The sequence below is a fragment of the Cherax quadricarinatus genome, chromosome 41 (genome assembly GCF_038502225.1).
Source record: "Cherax quadricarinatus isolate ZL_2023a chromosome 41, ASM3850222v1, whole genome shotgun sequence".
NCBI classification, from domain to species: Eukaryota; Metazoa; Arthropoda; class Malacostraca; order Decapoda; family Parastacidae; genus Cherax; species Cherax quadricarinatus.
The window spans coordinates 30,028,187-30,053,690 of record NC_091332.1 but is presented as its reverse complement, the minus strand read 5'-3'; the positions used below and the strand labels follow the sequence as shown (position 1 = coordinate 30,053,690).

Below are 25,504 nucleotides of genomic sequence, written 5' to 3'. Positions count from 1 at the left end.
CCACCTTGAGAGTCACTGGAGTCCTGTCTCACAAAATAACTGTGGAGAGAGCTCTGTTTCTGGCGTCTCTTTAACACTTCCCTAAAATGGCCCAAGACTTTGTCACTGTACATGTTGCCAACCTGGCTTGCAACAACCTTGTTAGGGTGATGTTTCTCCATAAAGCTTTCCATCTTACCTCACATAGTAAAAATCTCTTTAATTTCTGAAGGCACCTTCTTCCATCTCTCTTCCTCCTCTGCAGCAAGATTCTGAGCTGCGATGTGTTGCTCTTCCTGCTGAAGCTCTTGCAGCTCCTCAGTGGTGAGCTCTTCATTGTGGTCTTCCACCAATTCTTCCACATCCTCCAAACTCACATCCAACCCCATGGAACTCCCCAGTACCATAATTGATTTTTCAACAGACATAGGCTCATTAGGGTCAGTCCCAAATTCTTCAAAATCCCTCTTGTCGACACAATCTGGCCACAATTTTCTCCAGGCAGAGTTCAAAGTCCTGGTAGTCACTCCCTCCCAAGCCATACCTATAAGGGTTATGCAGTGGAGGATGCTGAAGTGTTCTCTCCAAAATTCCCTTAGGGTCAAGTGAGTGTCTGTGGTCACAGTCAAGCACCTGTGAAACATTGCTTTTGTTTAGAGTTTTTTTTAAAGTTTGCAATAACCTGCTGGTCCATGGATTGGAGGAGAGGAGTGGTATTCGGGGGCAAGAACTTTACTGTGATGAACCCAAACTCCTCGAAAATTATGTCATCCAAGTTTGGAGGATGGGCAGGTGCATTGTCCATTACTAGCAGGCACTTGAGATCCAATTTCTTTTCCAGGAGATACTCCTTCACACTAGGGCCAAACACTTCATTGAACCACTCGACGAAAATTTCCCTCGTGACCCATGCCTTACTATTAGATTTCCAAAACACACAATTTACTCTTCATAACATTGTTTTTCCTGAACACTCTGGGATTTTCAGAATGGTACACTAGTTATGGCTTCACTTTGAAATCCCCACTAGCATTAGCAGAGAACATTAGTGTCAGCCTGTCTTTTACAGGCTTGTGTCCTGGCATTGCCTTTTCCTCTTGTGTAATGAAGGTCCTCTTTGGCATTTTCTTCCAAAAGAGGCCTGTTTCGTCACAAGTGAACACTTGTTCAGGTTTCAGTCCTTCAGCCTCTATGTACTCCTGGAATTCATGCACATATTTTTCAGCCGCCTTGTGGTCCGAACTGGCAGCCTCACCATGCCTTACCACACTGTGTATGCCAGTACGGTTCTTAAATCTCTCAAACCAGCCTTTGCTGGCCTTAAATTCACTCACTTCGCCACTATTTGCAGGCAATTTCTTTACCAAATCTTCATGCAACTGCCTAGCCTTTTTACAAGTAAACGAAGTCATAAGAGTATCTCCTGCTAATTGTTTCTCATTTATCCACACCAATAATAACTTCTCAACCAATTCCAGTACTGGTGATCTCATTTTTGTCAGCATAGTTACTTCCTTTGCAACAACAGCATCCTTTATTTCATTTTTCTTGGCCACTATGGAACATAAGGTTGTGTAGGGTTTCTTATACATCCTGGACAGTTCGGCCACACTTGTACCACTTTCATATTGTTCAATGATGGTTTTCTTAAATTCAATCGTATTTCTCACCTTCTTTACCACAGGCTTGGCACTAGGAGCTTTCTTTGGAGCCATGGTAGCTTATTTAGTACTTGCAAGCACTAAAATAAATGGAATATTATGAAATATTTCACTGGAGCACGTGAGGGGACCTTCGCTCACTGGTAAACAATGCCAGACTGGCTGCCGCCCTGGCTCACGCCCTGGGTACGCGTCCCAGACGAACTATGATTCGCGAGTCAACCTATGAAAAGCGAGTCCATGTTTATAGGAAAACACCCCTATGATTGGCGAATTTTACGATTGCCGGGAACTACGAAAAGCGGGGGGCTACTGTATATATATATATATATATATATATATATATATATATATATATATATATATATATATATATATATATATATATATATATATATATATATATATATATATATATATATATATATATATATATATATATTATATATATATATATAAATATATATATTATATATATATATAAATATATATATTATATATATATATAAATATAGAGGTAGTAGGTTGGTAGACAGCAACCACCCAGGGAAGTACTACCGTCCTGCCAGATGACTGTGAAACAAAAGCCTGTAACTGTTTTGCATGATGGTAGGATTGCTGGTTTCTTTTTCTGTCTCATAAACACGCTAGATAACAGGGATATCTTGCTACTCCTACTTACACTTTGGTCACACTTCACAGACACGCACATGCATATATATATATATACATACATCTAGGTTTTTCTCCTTTTTCTAAATAGCTCTTGTTCTTTTTTATTTCTTCTATTGTCCATGGGGAAGTGGAAAAGAATCTTTCCTCCGTAAGCCATGCGTGTCGTATGAGGCGACTAAAATGCCGGGAGCAATGGGCTAGTAACCCCTTCTCCTGTATACAATTACTAAAAAAGAGAAGAAGAAAAACTTTATAAAACTGGGTTGCTTAAATGTGCGTGGATGTAGTGCGGATGACAAGAAACAGATGATTGCTGATGTTATGAATGAAAAGAAGTTGGATGTCCTGGCCCTAAGCGAAACAAAGCTGAAGGGGGTAGGAGAGTTTCAGTGGGGGGAAATAAATGGGATTAAATCTGGAGTATCTGAGAGAGTTAGAGCAAAGGAAGGGGTAGCAGTAATGTTAAATGATCAGTTATGGAAGGAGAAAAGAGAATATGAATGTGTAAATTCAAGAATTATGTGGATTAAAGTAAAGGTTGGATGCGAGAAGTGGGTCATAATAAGCGTGTATGCACCTGGAGAAGAGAGGAATGCAGAGGAGAGAGAGAGATTTTGGGAGATGTTAAGTGAATGTATAGGAGCCTTTGAACCAAGTGAGAGAGTAATTGTGGTAGGGGACTTGAATGCTAAAGTAGGAGAAACTTTTAGAGAGGGTGTGGTAGGTAAGTTTGGGGTGCCAGGTGTAAATGATAATGGGAGCCCTTTGATTGAACTTTGTATAGAAAGGGGTTTAGTTATAGGTAATACATATTTTAAGAAAAAGAGGATAAATAAGTATACACGATATGATGTAGGGCGAAATGACAGTAGTTTGTTGGATTATGTATTGGTAGATAAAAGACTGTTGAGTAGACTTCAGGATGTACATGTTTATAGAGGGGCCACAGATATATCAGATCACTTTCTAGTTGTAGCTACACTGAGAGTAAAAGGTAGATGGGATACAAGGAGAATAGAAGCATCAGGGAAGAGAGAGGTGAAGGTTTATAAACTAAAAGAGGAGGCAGTTAGGGTAAGATATAAACAGCTATTGGAGGATAGATGGGCTAATGAGAGCATAGGCAATGGGGTCGAAGAGGTATGGGGTAGGTTTAAAAATGTAGTGTTAGAGTGTTCAGCAGAAGTTTGTGGTTACAGGAAAGTGGGTGCAGGAGGGAAGAGGAGCGATTGGTGGAATGATGATGTAAAGAGAGTAGTAAGGGAGAAAAAGTTAGCATATGAGAAGTTTTTACAAAGTAGAAGTGATGCAAGGAGGGAAGAGTATATGGAGAAAAAGAGAGAGGTTAAGAGAGTGGTGAAGCAATGTAAAAAGAGAGCAAATGAGAGAGTGGGTGAGATGTTATCAACAAATTTTGTTGAAAATAAGAAAAAGTTTTGGAGTGAGATTAACAAGTTAAGAAAGCCTAGAGAACAAATTGATTTGTCAGTTAAAAATAGGAGAGGAGAGTTATTAAATGGAGAGTTAGAGGTATTGGGAAGATGGAAGGAATATTTTGAGGAATTGTTAAATGTTGATGAAGATAGGGAAGCTGTGATTTCGTGTATAGGGCAAGGAGGAATAACATCTTGTAGGAGTGAGGAAGAGCCAGTTGTGAGTGTGGGGGAAGTTCGTGAGGCAGTAGGTAAAATGAAAGGGGGTAAGGCAGCCGGGATTGATGGGATAAAGATAGAAATGTTAAAAGCAGGTGGGGATATAGTTTTGAAGTGGTTGGTGCAATTATTTAATAAATGTATGGAAGAGGGTAAGGTACCTAGGGATTGGCAGAGAGCATGCATAGTTCCTTTGTATAAAGGCAAAGGGGATAAAAGAGAGTGCAAAAATTATAGGGGGATAAGTCTGTTGAGTGTACCTGGTAAAGTGTATGGTAGAGTTATAATTGAAAGAATTAAGAGTAAGACGGAGAATAGGATAGCAGATGAACAAGGAGGCTTTAGGAAAGGTAGGGGGTGTGTGGACCAGGTGTTTACAGTGAAACATATAAGTGAACAGTATTTAGATAAGGCTAAAGAGGTCTTTGTGGCATTTATGGATTTGGAAAAGGCGTATGACAGGGTGGATAGGGGGGCAATGTGGCAGATGTTGCAAGTGTATCGTGTAGGAGGTAGGTTACTGAAAGCAGTGAAGAGTTTTTACGAGGATAGTGAGGCTCAAGTTAGAGTATGTAGGAAAGAGGGAAATTTTTTCCCAGTAAAAGTAGGCCTTAGACAAGGATGTGTGATGTCACCGTGGTTGTTTAATATATTTATAGATGGGGTTGTAAGAGAAGTAAATGCGAGGGTCTTGGCAAGAGGCGTGGAGTTAAAAGATAAAGAATCACACACAAAGTGGGAGTTGTCACAGCTGCTCTTTGCTGATGACACTGAGCTCTTGGGAGATTCTGAAGAGAAGTTGCAGAGATTGGTGGATGAATTTGGTAGGGTGTGCAAAAGAAGAAAATTAAAGGTGAATACAGGAAAGAGTAAGGTTATGAGGATAACAAAAAGATTAGGTGATGAAAGATTGAATATCAGATTGGAGGGAGAGAGTATGGAGGAGGTGAACGTATTCAGATATTTGGGAGTGGACGTGTCAGCGGATGGGTCTATGAAAGATGAGGTGAATCATAGAATTGATGAGGGAAAAAGAGTGAGTGGTGCACTTAGGAGTCTGTGGAGACAAAGAACTTTGTCCTTGGAGGCAAAGAGGGGAATGTATGAGAGTATAGTTTTACCAACGCTCTTATATGGGTGTGAAGCGTGGGTGATGAATGTTGCAGCGAGGAGAAGGCTGGAGGCAGTGGAGATGTCATGTCTGAGGGCAATGTGTGGTGTGAATATAATGCAGAGAATTCGTAGTTTGGAAGTTAGGAGGAGGTGCGGGATTACCAAAACTGTTGTCCAGAGGGCTGAGGAAGGGTTGTTGAGGTGGTTCGGACATGTAGAGAGAATGGAGCGAAACAGAATGACTTCAAGAGTGTATCAGTCTGTAGTGGAAGGAAGGCGGGGTAGGGGTCGGCCTAGGAAGGGTTGGAGGGAGGGGGTAAAGGAGGTTTTGTGTGCGAGGGGCTTGGACTTCCAGCAGGCATGCGTGAGCGTGTTTGATAGGAGTGAATGGAGACAAATGGTTTTTAATACTTGACGTGCTGTTGGAGTGTGAGCAAAGTAACATTTATGAAGGGATTCAGGGAAACCGGCAGGCCGGACTTGAGTCCTGGAGATGGGAAGTACAGTGCCTGCACTCTGAAGGAGGGGTGTTAATGTTGCAGTTTAAAAACTGTAGTGTAAAGCACCCTTCTGGCAAGACAGTGATGGAGTGAATGATGGTGAAAGTTTTTCCTTTTCGGGCCACCCTGCCTTGGTGGGAATCGGCCGGTGTGATAATAATAAAAAAAAAACATATATATATTATATATATATAAATATATATATATACATATATATATTATATATATATATAAATATATATATATATACATATATATATTATATATATATAAATATATATATATATATATAATGTATGGAACTTTTAGCAGTTTGTGCTATGAGGTTAATTTTCTAGCATGTAAACATTGAGTTTTCCGGTTCATTACTCTTAATACCCTACATATATAATCTAATAAATGATCTTGGCACTCGAGTGGTACCATGTTGAAGAACTTTTGTTGGGCCTTTCTCACTTGAGTAAATAACATGTTAGAAAATTAAATAACCTCATAGCACAAAGTGGTTGGTCCCAGCTTGCTAACTCACATTTCGCTATTAACGTGTAGAGTGTAGTATAGTATATGGGTGTAGCCTATATACTATATACTGTAGTATAGTATATGGGTGTAGCCCTTGTATATGGGCAAAGTTTTGCGCCTAATAATTGTGGCAATTATTTGGTTAACTTTGCCAAATCTTTTTTTGCAATCTGGAAGAACAAAGGAAATTATCCCCTGAAAACTTCTCTACACTTATGCTGCTAAGTATAATAATCTATGTAAGTGTATTTGTGTATACCTGAATAAACTTAGTTGCTCAGACCTGTGGAACCGAATTGTCCTCAAAGATTTGTAAAGTCATATTATAAATTAAAGAAAGATTTTAGACTTCACCTTATGACATCACACATTGCAAATGCGATAGTAATTTTGAACGAGGTAGATTTTTTATAGTGAAAAAAATTAACATTTTTTAGAAGATAGGAAAACTTGTGCGCCCTTAATAAGAACCCACTGGATCAGGTTAATATTAAGTTCAGTAAACAGTTCGGAACCTTACTGAGAGGTAATGAGTAACTGGTTAAATAGTTATCGGCGAGGTCGGCGAGACTTCCTTATATGTATGGTTTGACTAAAACTGGGAAGTCTGATTTTACAATGAGGCCCATTAATAGCTCAGCGATTTATGCTTCATCAAAATGGTTGGCAAAAATATTAACTCTGAACTTGGCTGGTGATCTTATTAACAAATCGCAAAATGTTAACATGTCTAATGATTTTACACTAATAAGTTTTTGACGTCACAGCGGTGTTCACCCAAGTGCCTGTTTCCGATGGAGAATGAAGTGGAAATACTTCCATTCCTAGGTATGTTGATACACCGGGTTGATAGAAAGATCAAATTTACAATATAAAGGATGGTCAGTAATGTGTGCTCATACATTCCATCATTGAGACAAGATTAGATAGTAGAGTTTTTCTCACTATGTTTCTGAGAGTTTACCAAGCGTACAGCCCAGAGTTTCTCGATGAAAAAGTTTGGAAAATATTTGATACTGCCACGAAAATGCTGTACCTTAAGGAGTTTGTAGAATAAGCATTACCGACAGCTAGAAAAACTTATCATAGGGCTGAAACCAGGATATCACCTAAGATCAATAATATGCTGGTTCTCCCATACAATGAGAACTTAACTGTACTGCCAAATGCTCTAAAAACTTTATGTACAGTGTAGTTTTTAAGAATTCACGGACTGTTAAAGACATTTTGATAGGGAATTCTCCTCAACACTGTGTTGGTGGTGCCTACAAGATCTTATGTGGGGCAGACCAGGAAACCTCTAGAGGTCAGGATGCGCAGGCTCTCGAGAACATCTGCAGTCCTAACAACCTAGAGGACGAAATCAGCAAGATATTCAACAGCCACAAAACCGAGATATCCTTGGGATTTTGTCGAGAAGGCACTAATGCCAGCAAGAAAGACTTTCTACAAGACTGAACCTAAGGAAATGATGGCCAGGAAAATGCACTAGTTTTACAATACAGTGAGAACCTGGTTTGCCTGCGTGAGGCACTAAAAAAGATCAATATTAACCTTGTTATTAAAAACACAGGGACTGTGCAACAAAGGCTGATTAAAAACACACCCTCCAACAAAGTTGGTGGGGTTTACTAGGTCACATGTACTTAGTGTCCTCTCTCATATATTGGTCAAACAGGTAAATTTCTGGAAACCACAATAGCCCAACATAAATACTAAGGCCAGGGCAGAAGTCGAACGGTGTCTTTAACCACGTTAGTTCCTGTAATCACCCACCAGGGTGGGATGCTGCTCGGATTAATAGTACCAAACAGTTCTGTTATGGAAAGAAACATTGAATCTTCACTCTTGAAACATGGCAGGAATACAGTATATAACTCAAATTATGGGCTATACAAGCTCGATAGCTATTTAGTAGAGTCTGTTGTACACAATCTTCAACAACAATGCTATACAAAATCACAGGATTGCTCATTATGCCAGGTGGTCTCATGATGCTAGACCGGTGTCTATGCACCAAAACTTTATGCTACGTCAGTTGTGTACCATACATTGACAGGTACACAAGATTACGGGATAACATAGGTAGTGGAGTTAAAGAATATTAGAAGTAGAAATCTGGATCAGAGAAATTTTTTCGGAACGGTACAGACGATTCCCAAGTAAGGCATAATAGACACTATTTAGGAAGATACTTCTGAGTGCCCCTTGGAACATTCATGTACCCCAGAGGAGGACATATAAACAGACAAAGAGCACATTCTATTCCTTTCTTTTATTATTTAAAAAGGTTACACAGAATAATAGCAATCAATATATTTAGTATCCAATGAGAAGAGTATTTTCTCAAGTCACATGACCTGTTCTAAGTGGCTACTTTCATAATACTTTGTGGGGTGGGTGATCCGGAGATATGTGACGGTCGGTTGGTAACATATATTGGGAGATTCTTGAGGGAAAACCAAGCAGCCTATGCCTTGTCCAGTCTTTGTCTAGCTGGGGTCTGAAGAGGTCTGCAACCAACCCTTCACATGAGCAGGGCTCGTGACGTCACAGCTAACTAGTGAGCCTAGCTAACTAGTGAGCCTAGCTAGCTGTGAGCCTATCTAGCCACTAGCTAGCCTAGCTATCTAGAGAGCCTATCTATAACGTATATTACACAAGTAAATCAAGTAATCAGTGACACACTACTGACAACTTGATATCTCAAAAACTCTCCTACCCCATATGGCAAGCAGGGGATTGGTGGTTGTGCAGGGTTGGCATGGACCATTAGCCCCACATTTTGAAAGAGGCTGCAGCTGGTGACAGACTCGCACTGCGCTACCATGAGAAAACTTCCCCTGCTTCATTTGCTGCCTTGCAACATTGCATAGCTCCTGATGGCACACTGAGAAGTGTGAAAGTACGTGAGCTAAAGATTTCCACCCCCTGTGACTTCTCTTGCATAGTTAAGCTCGCCTGTCTGCAGTTGTTCGCAATACATATATAATCAATAACACTGCGACAAGAAAAGGAGCCGAACCCATGCTACTTTGGCCCACCTCATGGTGAGCGAAAGAAACATAATGCTCTAGTCCACGGGACCACACAATGAGGATTGTGTGGCCCCCTGGACCAGCGTCATGTGTCTTTTGCTCATCATGAGGGGGGCCAAAGAAGCATGGGTTCGGCTCCTTGGCTAGTCGCAGTGTTGTTACTGATCAATACCACTCGTTTGTGGGTACAATTATATAATATATATATACAAATAACCCGCACATAGAAGAGAGGAGCTTACGACGTTTCGGGCCGACTTAGACCATTTACAAAGTCAAACTAACCAGAAGTAGAGCAGGACGGGTATATATAGGCAGGAAGAGGTAGTGGTGGCAGCAGTAGTAGTAGAATAGTGGTAGTAGTAGTAGTAGTGGTAGTAGTAGTAGTAGTAGTAGTAGTATAGTAGTAGTAGTAGAGTAGTAGTGGTGGTAGTAGTGGTAGTAGTAGTGGTGGTAGTAGTGGTAGTAGTAGTGGTGGTAGTAGTGGTAGTAGTAGTAATAGTAGTGGTAGTAGTAGTGGTAGTAGTAGTGGTAGTAGTAGTGGTAGTAGTAGTAGTGGCGGAGATGGAAGGAAGTAGTAATGGGGAAGTAAGGAGGAGCAGCCAGTAAAATACAAAGAAAGGGAAGTACTGCCAGGGGGCTAGGTGCCCACAAGGGGGCTAGGTGCCCACAAGGGAGCTAGGTGCCCACAGGGGAGCTAGGTGCCCACAAGGGAGCTAGGTGCCCACAGAGGGAGAACGAGAACACTGAGGTGGGGGGAGGAATATAAAATAAATAATGAAGGAACAGAAACACAAGGCAGAGGAAACAAAGACAACCCAGAAGAGAAAAAGGAAAGAGGAAAGGGGAAGAGGGAGAAGAAGAAAAAAAAGGAATCATGTTAAGTCACGAGTTGTGTATCGTTCTAGTCACGGTATTGCGCCTTATATATATATATATATATATATATATATATATATATATATATATATATATATATATATATATATATATATATATATAATATAGAGATACATTGTTGATATAAAGGTTGCATATACGGTACATGTTGTTACGTGTGTATCACCGATTATAGGGCGAAAATCTCATCCAGCTCCTCAGAGCTGGGGCGTGTGCCCAAAACACAGCAGCCATTACCCCTTTGAACAGCCACACTGAGCCGCTGGAACAGAAAACTAGCTGCCCTGGGATCCCTAGTTACCCTGATGAGTCTTTTTCCCAGCTCCTTAAGGAACTTAGATACACTCTTTTCCCATGAGCCAAGGGTTTCTGAGCCTATGGGAACAAACGTATAATGATTGGCAAGTTCTCCATATTTTCTAGACTTTTGGGACTCCCTGAAGCTGGCAGCTGCCCCTCCTTCTTCCCTGGTGTATTGGAGATAGGTATCAGCCAAGGTAGAGGCACATGTGTAGTCCCACACCACCTTACCGTCTGTCCAGGCTTGAAGGGTGATACCATCTGGACACTTCTGGCTGCCATCAGATCTGCATAGCTGGGGTGGCTCCCTTACTGCTGGGCATCCGGCTGTTGTGAGGCTCCTCTTGATAATGTTATTAACCTCCTCATGTCTTGCAGTCTTTCCCTCGGATTTACAGTACACAAGACCGTGGTACCCGAATAGGTCTGCTGCTTCACTGCCACAAATACACCTGTCTTCGGCGAGAATAGGGGCGGCAGGTCGAAGGGCAACACCGATGCGGATGGTCTGTGGGTCAAGGCGTGTGCCAAGACTGGAGTTGGGAACAGCCAACAGAAAATCCCCTGCATGAGGTGCTCTCACTGCCAGGAGGCTGGCTCTATCCTTCACTGACACATACTGAAGTATTGTTGAGGCCATATTTTCCACTATTGGACCATCCCAGTGCGATTGTTTGTAGTTGTTGGGGGGAGCAGGTCTGGTTTCAGAGCCCAATAGATTATCCCAGATCATGGCTCCGTCAGTGAACTTTTGGTCCTGGACTCCAATCTTGTTCCTAAGATGTGTAGGGAGAATCGCTGCTACAAGCTCTCTGGATGCAATACACGAGGACAGAAAAGCAGGTAACGCAATCTGTGATGACTTGCGGACACCAATGCCTCCTAGTCTGACTGGAAGTGAAGCTTGGTTCCACTGCCCGTCTTCTAGAGTAAGGTTAAGTAATTCCGTAAAAATCTGCCTCAGGAAACTGTCATATTCGTGCAGTATAGGGTTATCATATGAAGGTGCACATCTTAGGAAATATGTCAACCTGGGCAGACTCAAGCACTTTGTGAGAAGGTACAAGGCATCGTGGGTGTCCAGACTGCCTATTCCTTGTTCCATTCTCCTTAACTCTTCCAATTTCTTCCTGAAAATATATATATATATATATATATATATATATATATATATATATATATATATATATATATATATATATATGCAATAAGATCGGAGTAAACAGGTGATTTCAAAATATGCAAAACAACCACTCTGAAAGAATAGAGAAATTCCAAGCGCTTTCGTGACTACTCATATATATATAAATAAATTTATATATATATATATATATATAAATATATATATATATATATAAATATATATATATATATATTTATATATATATATTATAAATTAAAAAAAATACATATAGGGAGGTACCACCTCTATGGCTGGAATGGGGATCCTCATCCTCAGAGAAGACAATAAACGTACCTCAGGGAAAACTCAAGGTTCTCCCCGAAGCTGTTTGAATATTTTCTTCTCCTACCACCCCCTATATTTGATATTCTATGTGAACATTAATTAATTAAACAGAACACATTTACAGAAAAACATAAACATGAATACAATAGCACAATGTATCAAAGATCATGAATTTCCTCCGGCTCCTCCGAGGCTGGACGCGAGGCAAGTATGCAGCAAGCATTTCCCCTCTGGATGGCTATGCTGAGGCGCTGGAACATGAAAGTGGCTGCCCTTGGGTCCCTGGTGGTGTCAATGAGTTTGGAACCCAATTCTTTGAGGAAACATGTGGCATTTTTCCCCATGATCCCAAGGTCTCTGATCCCACTGGGACAAATTGATACTGTTGGCTTATGTCCCTGTACTTGCTGATCTTGTATTCCTCCCTGTGGTCAGCAGCTCCTCCCTGTCGCCCCCCACTGTGATGGATATAGGTGTCAGCCAGTGTGGACACACAGGTATAGTCCCATGCTAAGAGCTTGCCATTCTTCCAAGGATAGATGGCGATCCAGTCGGGGCGGTTTGCTGGGTTGTGGATATTGTTGGCTGCTAGTGATCGGGGCTCCCTCTCGGCTGGGCATCCAGCTGTAGCAAGGGTTCTCTTTATGATGTCGTTGACCTCATTTTGTCTTGCATGCCAGCCCTTGGTTTTGGAACAGTTAAGATCATGTAGACCGTATTGGTCTGCTTGCGCTTCGCCGTAAATACACGTATATTCTGTGTGAATTGGGGCAGCAAGGTGCAGAGCCACTGCAATACGGAGGGTCTTAGGGTCGAGTCGCGTTCCCACTGCCGATATGGGAATTGTTTGGAGGAAGTCCCCGGAGTGATGTGCACTCACAGCCTGGAGACGGGCAATCTCCTTATCTGATGTTGCAGTCCTGAGCATGTTGGCAAGCATATATATATATATATATATATATATATATATATATATATATATATATATATATATATATATATATATATATATATATTATATCAATAACAATACTGCACTAGCCAAGGACTCGAACCCATGCTGCTTTGGGCTGCCTCATGGTGGGCGAAAACAGATGACGCCCTTATCCACTGAACCATACGAACTAGCACACCAAACAGGGAGTAGAATGAAATTAGCCTAGTCATATCCACACCATCGTGTGTTCTTGGGTAGGGAGTACCACATCCAGTTCCGCTGGATGCCCTACTCTTAAGGATCGTATAGTTCAGTGGATAAAGGCGTCATGTGTTTTCGCCTACCATGAGGCAGACGTTGTGATAATTGTGTCTTCAACAGTTGTAGGTCCTCTAGCAGGGACTGTTCAGTACCTGCCAGAGTGCCACCATCCATATACCAGATGTTGAGCTTGCTGCATAGGCTGGAAGTTAGTCTCTTACTGCCAAACAATAAGATCACAGGAAACAGTTGACATCCAATATAAAAATGTATATAACATAGGAAAGCTGTGATTTCATGCACTGGTCAGGAAGGAAGTGCCTCCCTTCGTATTTCAGATATATTTGCCCCTCTCAGCAGCCCTGTGACTCTTTGTCTTCGTCTATATAAGGAGCATCTCTCTCTTTCTAGTTTACATCTTCTCTTTCTTTTTCTTAATGGAATGTGTGTTGAGCAGATCTCAAGAACCTCAGAGTTCATTTATTTCTAGGCAAATGTTTGTTCCCATTGTATGTTTTTGTTACTGAAACTGAATTTTGTGAAGAGACCCTCATGACTGATCACATTTTGCTGGTCAGGAACCATGTGCATACATGTCTATGCACACACACACACACACACACACACACACACACACACACATGTATATATATATATATATATATATATATATATATATATATATATATATATATATATATAATATATGTGTGTGTGTGTGTGCACTAGTATATATACTGTGATTTGATATGGAACAATCGTACCGCTGCTAGCAGTAACTGTTTGGATGTTTGGTTTGATACGGCAGCCCAAGAACCCCGTGAGCTTATGCACCTGATCAGGGGATTCATTTCTTTATTTTCCAATCAGGTTGAGTGTATAGGCGCCTAGAAAAAAGCTGTCAGCTTTTGAATCCGGTTATGGGTTCATAAATCCGGACGAATCTGTACTGGGATTTTACCCCACAAGGGAAAATCTGAACACTGGAAGCACGCAAGGGAAATTCCTTGAGTAGTTCCCTGAATATTTAAGGGGAATTCCTCTAGTATTCAGCATCATCTGGTGTTTTGTATCAGTGAACGCGTCACTGATCCAGGTTTTGATTCCCATAAACAAATGCAGTCAACAGAATATGTGAGAATTTTTGAGTCACAACTCTTACATGTATATATACAAAACAAATAATGAGTTATCATTGTCATTTTTTATCATCAAATCTATGTTAAGTATAATGCTTTCATTCAGATATTTTATAATTATTATAATGAGGATACTTATTATCTAACACTAATATCAAAGTAATAAGGTATTTTAGGAACATATCCTCTTTTCTTTCTTGAAACAGGAAAATATGTTAGTTATTTAACTTTTCTTCTAGTGATTTGTTGATCAAACAAATTATTCAGCTGCAGTTAATTTGTTAGGTTAAGATCCTGTCCACTACTTCAGGTCCCTAAGCCTGTGATCCAACAAGTTACTAAATACTAACTATACTTAATCACAGGAAAAAAATTTAAAGTAATATTTCAGTGAATATTTCCTGGGGACTCACTGCTTCGCCTTCCGACTGATGAAACTTACAACTGAAAATCATCTGAATAATGTTCGGAAAACCCGTGGCCAGGCCGCTTGTGTCACGCTAGTTGTCGAACTGCTGCGGTCCAGCAACTGTCTGCTGTAGGGTGATACTTGCTTACCATTACAGTGGAATTGCAAAAAGCAACAACACTGAAGCAGATGATGAAGTTAGAAAGGTAATGACAATTTAAGTAGATTCAATTACATGAAATTAAAGCAGCAGATAAAGAACTTATGATAACAGTGGATAATAAAGATTAAAATGACAAATCCACGTCCCTCCATTATGGCAACTATCCTGTCCCCACCGCTTATCTTGGCTAAATTCAAGGTTGCCTCCTTCCCATCCTTCCCCACCACCTGCTTATTCTACATATAGCACTGAGGCAGCATCATCGGTGCCTGAGAAATCCGAGATCAGTGATCGCAGTAACACCGTCTCTTATCAACATGGGAGTGGTAAGTTGCACCTCGTAAAACTGTCTTTTCTGAGATGCAATAACTGTACTGCAATCAATATTGGAGGATATATTCTAAATGTTACTGGATATACTCGTTATATTAGAGGATATACTGACTAGATTGGCGGATAAGTACTCAATATTTGTGGATTTGTACTCAATATTGCAGGATATTTCATATAATTTGCGATTACATCCAGTATATTGGTAGATACTTAAAATATTGGAAGAAATATTCACAATATACGAGAATATTTTCACAACATGGAGGGTATATATATTGGTTATTTTCATAATAGTGGACTTATTTACAATATTAGTGGATATATTTACTACAGTGCAGAAATTATTTACAGTATAAGTGTAAATTTTCACAAGACTGGAAAACACATTCTTAATATAAAATGGTATGTTTATTGTGGAAAATACTGTACATATTTTTCAGAAATACAGTAGTTATTAAATGTATATAGATGGCCATACTGTATTTAAAATTTATGTAATCGAAAACGGGAAGCTGCGCCTGCGTAGGACGAGACTCGCCATCTTGGTTTTAAATTGGATACAACGTTAGTGTAATGGGAAGGAATTTTCGTGCTCTAGAGGTTAAAATTGGGCTGACATGCATTCCTGCATAACTTGAGATATCAGACGACTGGACAAGACAGCTCCAGGAACCTCAGATAAGCTCTCTAGATTTCTGTATAATTCTGGCCAGTGTTTTCATAAATTTAGTTAGTGAGGTTTTTCTGAGTATGATACAACTTAATATCCAGTCATATTGGTGAGTGATAGTAAGATATATTTTCCTTCTGTTATGTATATGTGAATTTATATATAATCATTTTTTAATATACAGTCCACAAATTTATATATTTACCAGTATTCCTGGTGTATGTATATTTCATTTAATTAATAGGTCCAGAGCAACTTGTGGTTATGACAGTGGTAGGTATCGAAGGGGGACATTTTTTGCGACCTAGGTGTCTCAAATTCATACTTGTCTATGTAACATTGACAAATAATAATTATCTTTGATATCATTTACTGTTATGTACATAATTAGTTACATTCAGGTAAATGCAATTTTCCATATTTAATTTGCCCGTTGGTCCTTCATGAACCGGAGGTAATTAGTGAAGTCATTAATTAGTTAATTACTTAATAATTATATGTGAAATAACAGAAGGAGGTGGATGTTAAGTTCACAAATTTACTTAATGTGTAGTGGATTATAATAATTACAATATTAATTTTGATAAGCTAAGCTCAAGTCTGGCTAAGTTTAAATTAATTTGTATAATACTAATTTGATAAGACAATTCTGGCCAAGATTTATATCAGTGTATGTGTAATTGATAAGCCATGTGTAGCTAATTATTAATGTGTATATTAATTTTGCTATGCCAAATTCTGGCAAGGATTTATTAATTTGTACAATATTAATTTTGATGAGCCAAGTTTGTATTAATGTACATTTAAAATTTATATTATACATGTAATTGCTAAGCTCAAGTAGCTAGGATTTATTCAAAGGTAAGTTGTATCAGTGTTGTAAGTTGTATTCAGTGTTATTAATAAAGTTGAATTTAATACATTGCATCATGGCTGAAAATGAGGAAATTAATATAGAAGACAAACATATGGAATACAGAGTAAAGCATCACTGCAAGCTAGAAAAGTTCATGTAACCAAGGCATATAATAAGTGCTTGGAATTAATGAATCAAGAAACTGTGAATACTGATGATTTAAAATTGTATTTAGATGCTTTAGGTAATAGATATGATTCATACAAATTATATTACAACAAATATGAAGGAGATTTATTAGTAAACTGTGTAGATGAGACTGAAGTAGATCTCATGATTAATCAGTATTATGAATTAGAGGAAAAGATTCTTTCTTGTAAAAGTCAGGCCTTGAGTAAATTAAAATGTGTAAACCAGGCAGCTGGTCAGTCTGCTCCAACAAATAATGTGTCTTTGCCAAAACTCCCAGAATTATGTTTACCTGTGTTTAATCCTAGAGAAAATTGGGAGGAATTTTGGTCAATTTTTAAAGCAGCTGTGCATGACAGGAGTGACCTAGCCTGTGTAACTAAATTATTTTACCTAGAAGGACAGATAAGAGAAGATACTCACATACTCATACAAGCCTTTCCCAATGTAGATGACTCTTACAAGGAAGCAGTTGACTTGTTGAAAGTCACTTATGGTAATATAGAACAAAGTAGGTTGGATCTAGTGAATATCATTATTAATTTAAAATCTCCAGATCACACTTACAAAGGTTTACAGCAGTTTAGAGTTAAACTGGAGAGCACTCTCAAAACTTTAAGTAATAAATATAATCTGAAGGAATCAGACTGGTTATTGAGTGCCATGGTACAGAATAAATTAAGCTGTAAAACAATTGAATGGATCTCAAATGAATATCACAAGGGTAATTTTGGTCTGGAGGAAATAAGAATAGGTCTACAAGAATTAATTGTGCAGTTGCAGACCAGCCAACTAACTCATTTTAAAGATGCAACATATAATAACTCTGAGGTATAATAACTCTGAGGTATCTGTCAAGTTTCACAAAGGGAGAAATTATCCCAATAGTAATAATCAAAATTCATTTCCTAAAAAGAGTTGCATATATGCATATCAAGTAGCAGGAATCAGAAATAATGATTCTCCACAAGGTAAGAAGAATAAGTACCCTCCTAAGAGTAGCCCAGTTTATAAGAAACCAGTCAGAGAAAAGAGAGATTGTCTTTTCTGCAAGGTTGCTCATTTATCTAAGAATTGCAATGCATACAATTCATGGACTGATAAAGTTGAAAGATTGGAGGAACTTGACAGATGTATCAGATGTTTAGGTAATCACAATGTAAAGGATTGTTATGCCAAATTAAACTTCTGTTATCAATGTCACAAAGGAAGACACCATATAGTCATGTGTAAAAGTCTATATAATAATGTTGATAATAATGATAATGTTGACAATCCTGACACAACAGTGGCTAATGTAAAAATTGCTGCTAATGTTAATAATGATGGTTTTGCTGAAGTAGCCTTACCTGTGTTACAGGTAAAAATTGATGATAAAAGGCATAAATCAAAAAATGTAACTGCATTATTGGACCACGGATCCCAGTGAACTTTCATAAAACGTAAATGTCTTGATGGTATGAAAGTACAGATGGGAGATCCCACAACTTTAAAATTATCTGGTTTTCTCTCGGATAAAAGGGCTCAATTGTATGACACTGTTTATGTAACTGTCAGGTTCGGCAATGAGAAAAAACGTGTTAATGCAGTAATTGTAGATAGACTTCCAGAGAAAATATCTACAGTAGGACTTAGTACAGCTACAGAAAGACTTTCACATAATGTAAATTTAGCACCTTCTGGGTTAAATGATGATTCTGTAGGCCCAATAAATATTTTGATAGGTGGTGACTATTATGCCTCCTTTGTAAAGGGTATGGTAAAGAAATGTGGTGTCACCCTTTTGAAGACTGCAGGAGGCCATGTAATGTATGGTAGGATTCCTCGTAATAATTCATGACTAGAGGAAACTACAAATACCATAACTGTGTGTCTTACTCATGAAGTCGTACCCCAGTATAATTCTTCCATAGAGGATGGTGTTGAGCCAGTGCATAAACTGTGGGAATTAGACAGCATTGGAATAAATGTAAATGAAGAAAGTCCAGACGATTCTTTTACTCAGGAGCAATACCTGAGAGATGTAAAATTTGAATCTGGACAATACTGGGTACGACTTCCGTGGAGAATGAACCATCCAGAATTGCCCACTAATTACAGAATGGCATATGGGCAGTTAAAGGCTCAGCTCCGCGAACTGAGTAAGACACCAGAATTGTTAACTGCCTATAATGATATAATTGCTGAACAGCTAATTAATAAATTTATAGAAGAGGTACCTCTTGAGCAAGCCAAAATTTATGGTCCCTATTTGCCACATCACGGAGTGAAGAAGGATTCTAAGACCACTCCTTTGAGGATTGTGTTTAATTGTAGTGCCAGGAGTAACAAAAACGTACCTAGTTTAAATGATTGTTTGATGACAGGTCCGTCGTTGACGGAAAAATTAGGAGATATTAAATTTCAGAGTGAAGGACTATGCCTTTACGGCTGACATAAGTAAAACTTTCCTAAGAGTAGGTTTACAAGAGGCTGACCGGGATTGTACCCGCTTTTTATGGCCTGAGAATCCTAGTGACCCACTTAGCCCTCTGAAAACCTTTCGCTTTAGGAGCGTATTATTTGGTGCTACATCCAGTCCGTTCCTACTTCAAGCGACGATAAATGCGCACCTTAAACGTATGAAAAGTCCATTGAGTAAAGTAATGATCAAACAATTTTATGTGGACAATTTCCTGGGTGTGACGTCAACTGAAGAGGAACTATTAATGACTTACGAAGAGGCTAATAGAGTAATGCAAGGTGCAAATATGCCTCTGAGGGAATGGAATAGTAATTCGTCCAAATTAAAGGACAAAATAAGTAAAGATTACCCTGGAGATGAAGTACCAAAATGTAGTAATGCATTGGGATTAACTTGGGATACTGAGAGATATTTGTTAATGTTAAAACCTAATTATTACAGTATGCCCAATAAATTAACTAAGAGAGTCTTGCTTGCTGAAGTTTCCAAATGTTTTAATCCACTAGGTTTAGTGTCACCCCTTACTATAAGAGGGAAATTATTAATTCAGGAAGCATGGAAACTTAAATGTGCTTGGGATGAAATTCTACCTGAGGAATTCATTAACAGGTGGGATGAATTAATTGGTGATTATGAGAAAATTCCAATGTTGGAGTTCCCACGCCAGGTGGCCAATCCAGATGGGAAAAATGTACTCCACATTTTTTGTGATGCTTCAAAATTGGCATATGGAGCAGTTACTTACCTTCAATGTAATAGTGTTATCTCTCTTGTTATGTCTAAGGCTAAAATGTCTCCAATTAAATCACGTACCTTACCTCAGTTGAAATTAACAGCCATTTATGTAGGTGTCAAATTAGCTAATTATGTAAGAAATAAGTTGCAGGAGATAAATATTAGCGACACTGTAATTTGGTCTGATAATGAGGTATCCTTACAATGGATTCGTAATGGAAACAGTAAAATTGTGTATGTACAAAACAGTCGCTGAAATTAATCAGATGCAAGAGAAGTATAATAGTTTGGGTCAGCATATGTTAACATTTAATCATATACCTGGTGAGAAGAATCCAGCTGATTTCTTGTCTCGAGGTTTACCTTATGTTAAATTTGTAAATGCTGTATCATGGTTTAAAGGACCGAGCTGGTTGGTAAATAAAGCTAATTGGCCTGTACAAAAGGCGTATATTGCTCCTGTTGAAATTACTGTGACCACCGCTCCAATAGTTTGTCCTCCCTTAGCCATTGATATAAATAGGTATTCTTCTTTACCCAAACTAATCAATGTAATTAAGTTGGTGTTTAAATTTCTAAACAAGATGAATATTTCATTTAAGTTTTCACATCCTCTTGAATATTGGATAAAGAGGGTACAGGAGGAAATCTATGGAAATGAGATTAAATTGATGATGGAAAGTAAAATTGTGAAAGGTTCCATAATAGAGAAATTGGGGCTGTATTTAGAGAACAATGTAATTAGGTGCAGAGGTAGGTTACAAAATGCTGAATTGGGTGATTATGCTAAACATTCTATCTTACTGCCCAAAACTCATCATCTAACAAATTTAATTGTGCTAAATGCCCATAAAAATGTAATACATGGTGGGGTACAAGATACCTTAAATTGTATTAGGGAAACTTTCTGGATTCCTCAAGCAAAGTGTAAAAAGGGTGATTAAATCTTGTGTAATATGTCGCCGTGTGGATGCCAGATCCTATATGTACCCAGGTCCTCCACCATTTCCAAATGAGCAATTTGAGTCGTTTAGCAACGAACTCTGCCCGGCCACAGTGTGGAAAATACTGTACATATTTTCCAGAAATACAGTAGTTATTAAATGTAAATAGATGGCCATACTGTATTTAAAATTTATGTAATCGAAAACGGGAAGCTGCGCCTGTGTAGGACGAGACTCGCCATCTTGGTTTTGAATTGGATACAACGTTAGTGTAATGGGAAGGAATTTTCGTGCTCTAGAGGTTAAAATTGGGCTGACACCTCTCAAATAGGAGGCGAAATTGTTGGACATGCATTCCTGCATAACTTGAGATATCAGACGACTGGACAAGACAGCTCCAGGAACCTCAGATAAGCTCTCTAGATTTGTGTATAATTCTGGCCAGTGTTTTCATAAATTTAGTTAGTGAGGTTTTTCTGAGTATGATACAACTTAATATCCAGTCAAATTGGTGAGTGATATTAAGATATATTTTCCTTCTGTTATGTATATGTGAATTTATATATAATCATTTTTTAATATACAGTCCACAAATTTATATATTTACCAGTATTCCTGGTGTATGTATATTTCATTTAATTAATAGGTCCAGAGCAACTTGTGGTTATGACAGTGGTAGGTATCGAAGGGGGACATTTTTTGCGACCTAGGTGTCTCAAATTCCTACTTGTCTATATAACATTGATAAATAATAATTATCTTTGTTATCATTTACTGTTATGTACATAATTAGTTACATTCAGGTAAATGCAATTTTCCATATTTAAAATAGCAAATTTGTCTATAATACTGGTAAATATATTCACAATATGGAGGATATATTCACAGTATCAGTGGATATATTCACAATATCAGTGGATATATTCAAAAAATTAGTGAATGTTATCACAGTATGTTTAATTTATATAACTAGGAATGGCATATGAGTATCATTATTAAGGGCAGTATCAGCAACCTGGCAGTATGGCGGTGAGCAGTGTTACTATGGCAGTATCTCAGGAACCAAGGTCAGGTTAGGTAAGGTTTGTCAGGAAACAAGACAAGTGTTTCCTGACACGGGTCTTAGATGATGACCCGCCGTTGGAGCTTTTGGTCATCTGACCGAGGCCTTCCGCTGGTTTACCCCTCCACCCCTTTAAAAATTATAGTTACTGTTATAACTATTTTTATATATAAGAACCAATCATTGTGGTGGTGAACAATGTTACTGTGGTACTATATCAATAACTTGGCAGTATCATAAGCTCTTCTGAGATACCAAGTGGCTATATGCTAATGCTTGACCATATTTATAAAATAGCCTAGCCATTTATGGCCCCGTCCCAGCAGTACTTAACCTGACAGACTGTGGAAAGCACTTATTAGTAAAACACCATGTGAAATTAACATGTAAAATTTATTTAAGTTACGATATGTGAATATGGTTCTTTCTCGTTTTGCATTTTATAGTTTGTCGTGAAGCAGACAATAATGTGACCATATAGCATCAATGGCCTATTTAACAACTTAACTGTTTTCATCACTGGACTAGTCAACAATTTGAACATCATGCATCACTGGACTAGTCAACAATTTGAACGTCATGTATCACTGGACTAGTCAACAATTTGAACATCATGCATCACTGGACTAGTCAACAATTTGAACGTCATGCATCACTGGACTAGTCAACAATTTGAACATCATGTATCACTGGACTAGTCAACAATTTGAACGTCATGCATCACTGGACTAGTCAACAATTTGAACATCATGTATCACTGGACTAGTCAACAATTTGAACGTCATGCATCACTGAACTAGTCAACAATTTGAACATCATGTATCACTAGACTAGTCAACAATTTGAACGTCATGTATCACTGGACTAGTCAACAATTTGAACATCATGTATCACTAGACTAGTCAACAATTTGAACGTCATGTATCACTGGACTAGTCAACAATTTGAACGTCATGTATCACTGGACTAGTCAACAATTTGAACATCATGTATCACTAGACTAGTCAACAATTTGAACGTCATGTATCACTGGACTAGTCAACAATTTGAACATCATGTATCACTAGACTAGTCAACAATTTGAACGTCATGTATCACTGGACTAGTCAACAATTTGAACGTCATGTATCACTGGACTAGTCAACAATTTGAACGTCATGTATCACTGGACTAGTCAGCAATTTGAACATCATGTATCACTGGACTAGTCAACAATTTGAACGTCATGTATCACTGGACTAGTCAACAATTTGAACATCATGTATCACTGGACTAGTCAACAATTTGAACGTCATGTATCACTGGACTAGTCAACAATCTGAACATCATGTATCACTGGACTAGTCAACAATTTGAACATCATGTATCACTGGACTAGTCAACAATTTGAACATCATGTATCACTGGACTAGTCAACAATTTGAACATCATGTATCACTGGACTAGTCAACAATTTGAACATCATGTATCACTGGACTAGTCAACAATTTGAACATCATGTATCACTGGACTAGTCAACAATTTGAACATCATGTTACTACTACTATCAGACTGTCATACATTAACTGTGTTAACTTTCGTTATCTTCTTCCCCAGACATTAGTAGCGGTGTTCCTGTGCCTGATGCTGGGGATGGCCCTGGCACTGCCAGCCCCTGTGGCCCTGCCAGCCCCAGTGGCCCTCCCTGACGCTTTAGCGGATCCTCATCGCCATCACTATCGCAACAGAGGCTTCGGAGGCTTTGGCGGTTATGGAGGCTATGGTGGCTATGGAGGCTATGGTGGTTATGGAGGCTTAGGCGGCTTAGGAGGTTATGGTGGTTTTGGAGGCTTAGGCAGCTTAGGTGGCATCGGAGGTTTAGGAGGCTTCGGAGGTTTCGGTGGCGGCCTAGGTGGCGGCTTTGGCGGAGGATTCGGTGGAGGGTATGGCGGCTATTGGTAACATTGACTAATATCACAAGAGAAAAATCTGGTGGCCATGAGTACCGTCCAGTATGTACCAACCTGATGTCTGAAATTAATAATCAATAACAACCTTCCAAGACTTTATACATCACTATTTCGGCTAGTACAATAAAAATGCTCTGCACTTAAAGTTGCTGTTGTTTTTTTAAGGTCTCTGTGCACTCTTTATGGTCTAAAATACTGGTCATTGCAATTTTTGAAATGCATAAAAATGGTTAAATATTGTATAATTATATCTAAGGTATATAATTCAGACAAGATAATGAATAAGAAATGTACAATATCTAGGTATACAAATAACCCGCACATAAAAGAGAGAAGCTTACGACTACGTTTCGGTCCGACTTGGACCATGGACAAAGTCGTCGTAAGCTTCTCTCTTTTATGTGCGGGTTATTTGTGTATCGTTCCAGTCACGGTATTGTGACTTTTTTGTTATTTAATATCTAGGTATCTTTACACCATCAGTGTATCATTATCAATGTAATAAAGGCATGAGAAAGGAGTTTATGAAACTGAAACAGTGAAGTGAAAGAAGCGATGTGACGAAACACAAGTTGAATACTCTGTTGTATGTCTAAAGTGGGACAGTATTGTGTTTTCCGGGTTTAAATTTGTGTGTGTTTGGTTATTTGTGATAATATTAGATAAGTACAAGAATCAAATGAGTAATAATTGATAAATTTACCTGAAATGTTGGAGTAGACATAATAATAATATCGGTGAACAATGACTTCAGCTCTTCCTATAATGTGGGTTATTATGTAAATTCTCAAGAAATAAGTTGATCGAGCAGTGTAACTTGTTTTTTATGGGTATGGGAAGAATTTTTTTTGTGTGGGGGGGGGGATACCTCAACAGAAGAACCAACCTAACTAAATTTAACGTAACTTAACCAAGAATTTGAGTAAAATACTTATTACGCTTGGATTTTTTAAGTTTGGGGTGGACTTTTTTTGCCGCAAAAAAGTTTTTTCTCAGAAGTTCTGATCATAACTGTGTCCACTGCACACCCCAGTTGGTATTGTCATATTTACATGATGGAAAAGAAGCAGCTGAAATATTGAAAAAAACAATGCAAAGAATTTTTTCTGTTAAATTATCCACCAAAACAATGGTGCAGTGGCAAAATCATCACATTCCTATACACTGAACGCTGTTAATTATTACATAACTGTGCGCAGCTAACGTAATTTTTCACTGTAATATTGTTAATAACCAAATATGGTCAATATTGTGTTAGGTTTCTGGCATTTGATCATAGACATCCTTCTATTATGTAAATACTGTAATATTGATTGGAAAATGACAGAAAAGCTGATGTTCGTTAGCCGAGGTTATTATTGCATTCATGGGGAAAGGACTAATCCCATTGATAAATTAGACACATGTGCAACTCTTGGGTATCTTTATTGAGGAAACGTTTCGCCACGCAGTGGCTTCATCAGTCCATACAAAGGAAAATAGCGAAGAGAAGGAGGAGAATGAGGCAATTAGTCCCTCAACCTTGAGCCGATGTGGTCAGTCCATTAATCTTGAATAGAATACTTGGGAATTCTTCACTTGCCT

The 25,504-nt window shown here is 38.5% G+C and overlaps 1 protein-coding gene across 2 annotated transcripts in view; it reads left to right on the top strand.

Annotated features, from left to right (window-relative positions):
• LOC128695740 (ctenidin-1-like) overlaps nt 1-24,065 on the top strand; it is a 117,444-nt gene extending 93,379 nt beyond the window's left edge. The window contains exons 1-2 of one of the 2 annotated variants that reach the window (XM_053786556.2): nt 14,951-15,043; nt 23,568-24,065. In XM_053786556.2, the coding sequence (XP_053642531.1) occupies nt 15,035-15,043; nt 23,568-23,912 (354 nt within the window). In that variant the 5' untranslated portion in view covers nt 14,951-15,034 and the 3' untranslated portion in view covers nt 23,913-24,065. Of the gene's footprint in view, nt 1-14,950; nt 15,044-23,567 lie in introns of those variants that run through there. The other variant, XM_070092831.1, reaches the window with a different exon arrangement.
• The last annotated feature ends 1,439 nt before the right edge of the window (nt 24,066-25,504 follow it).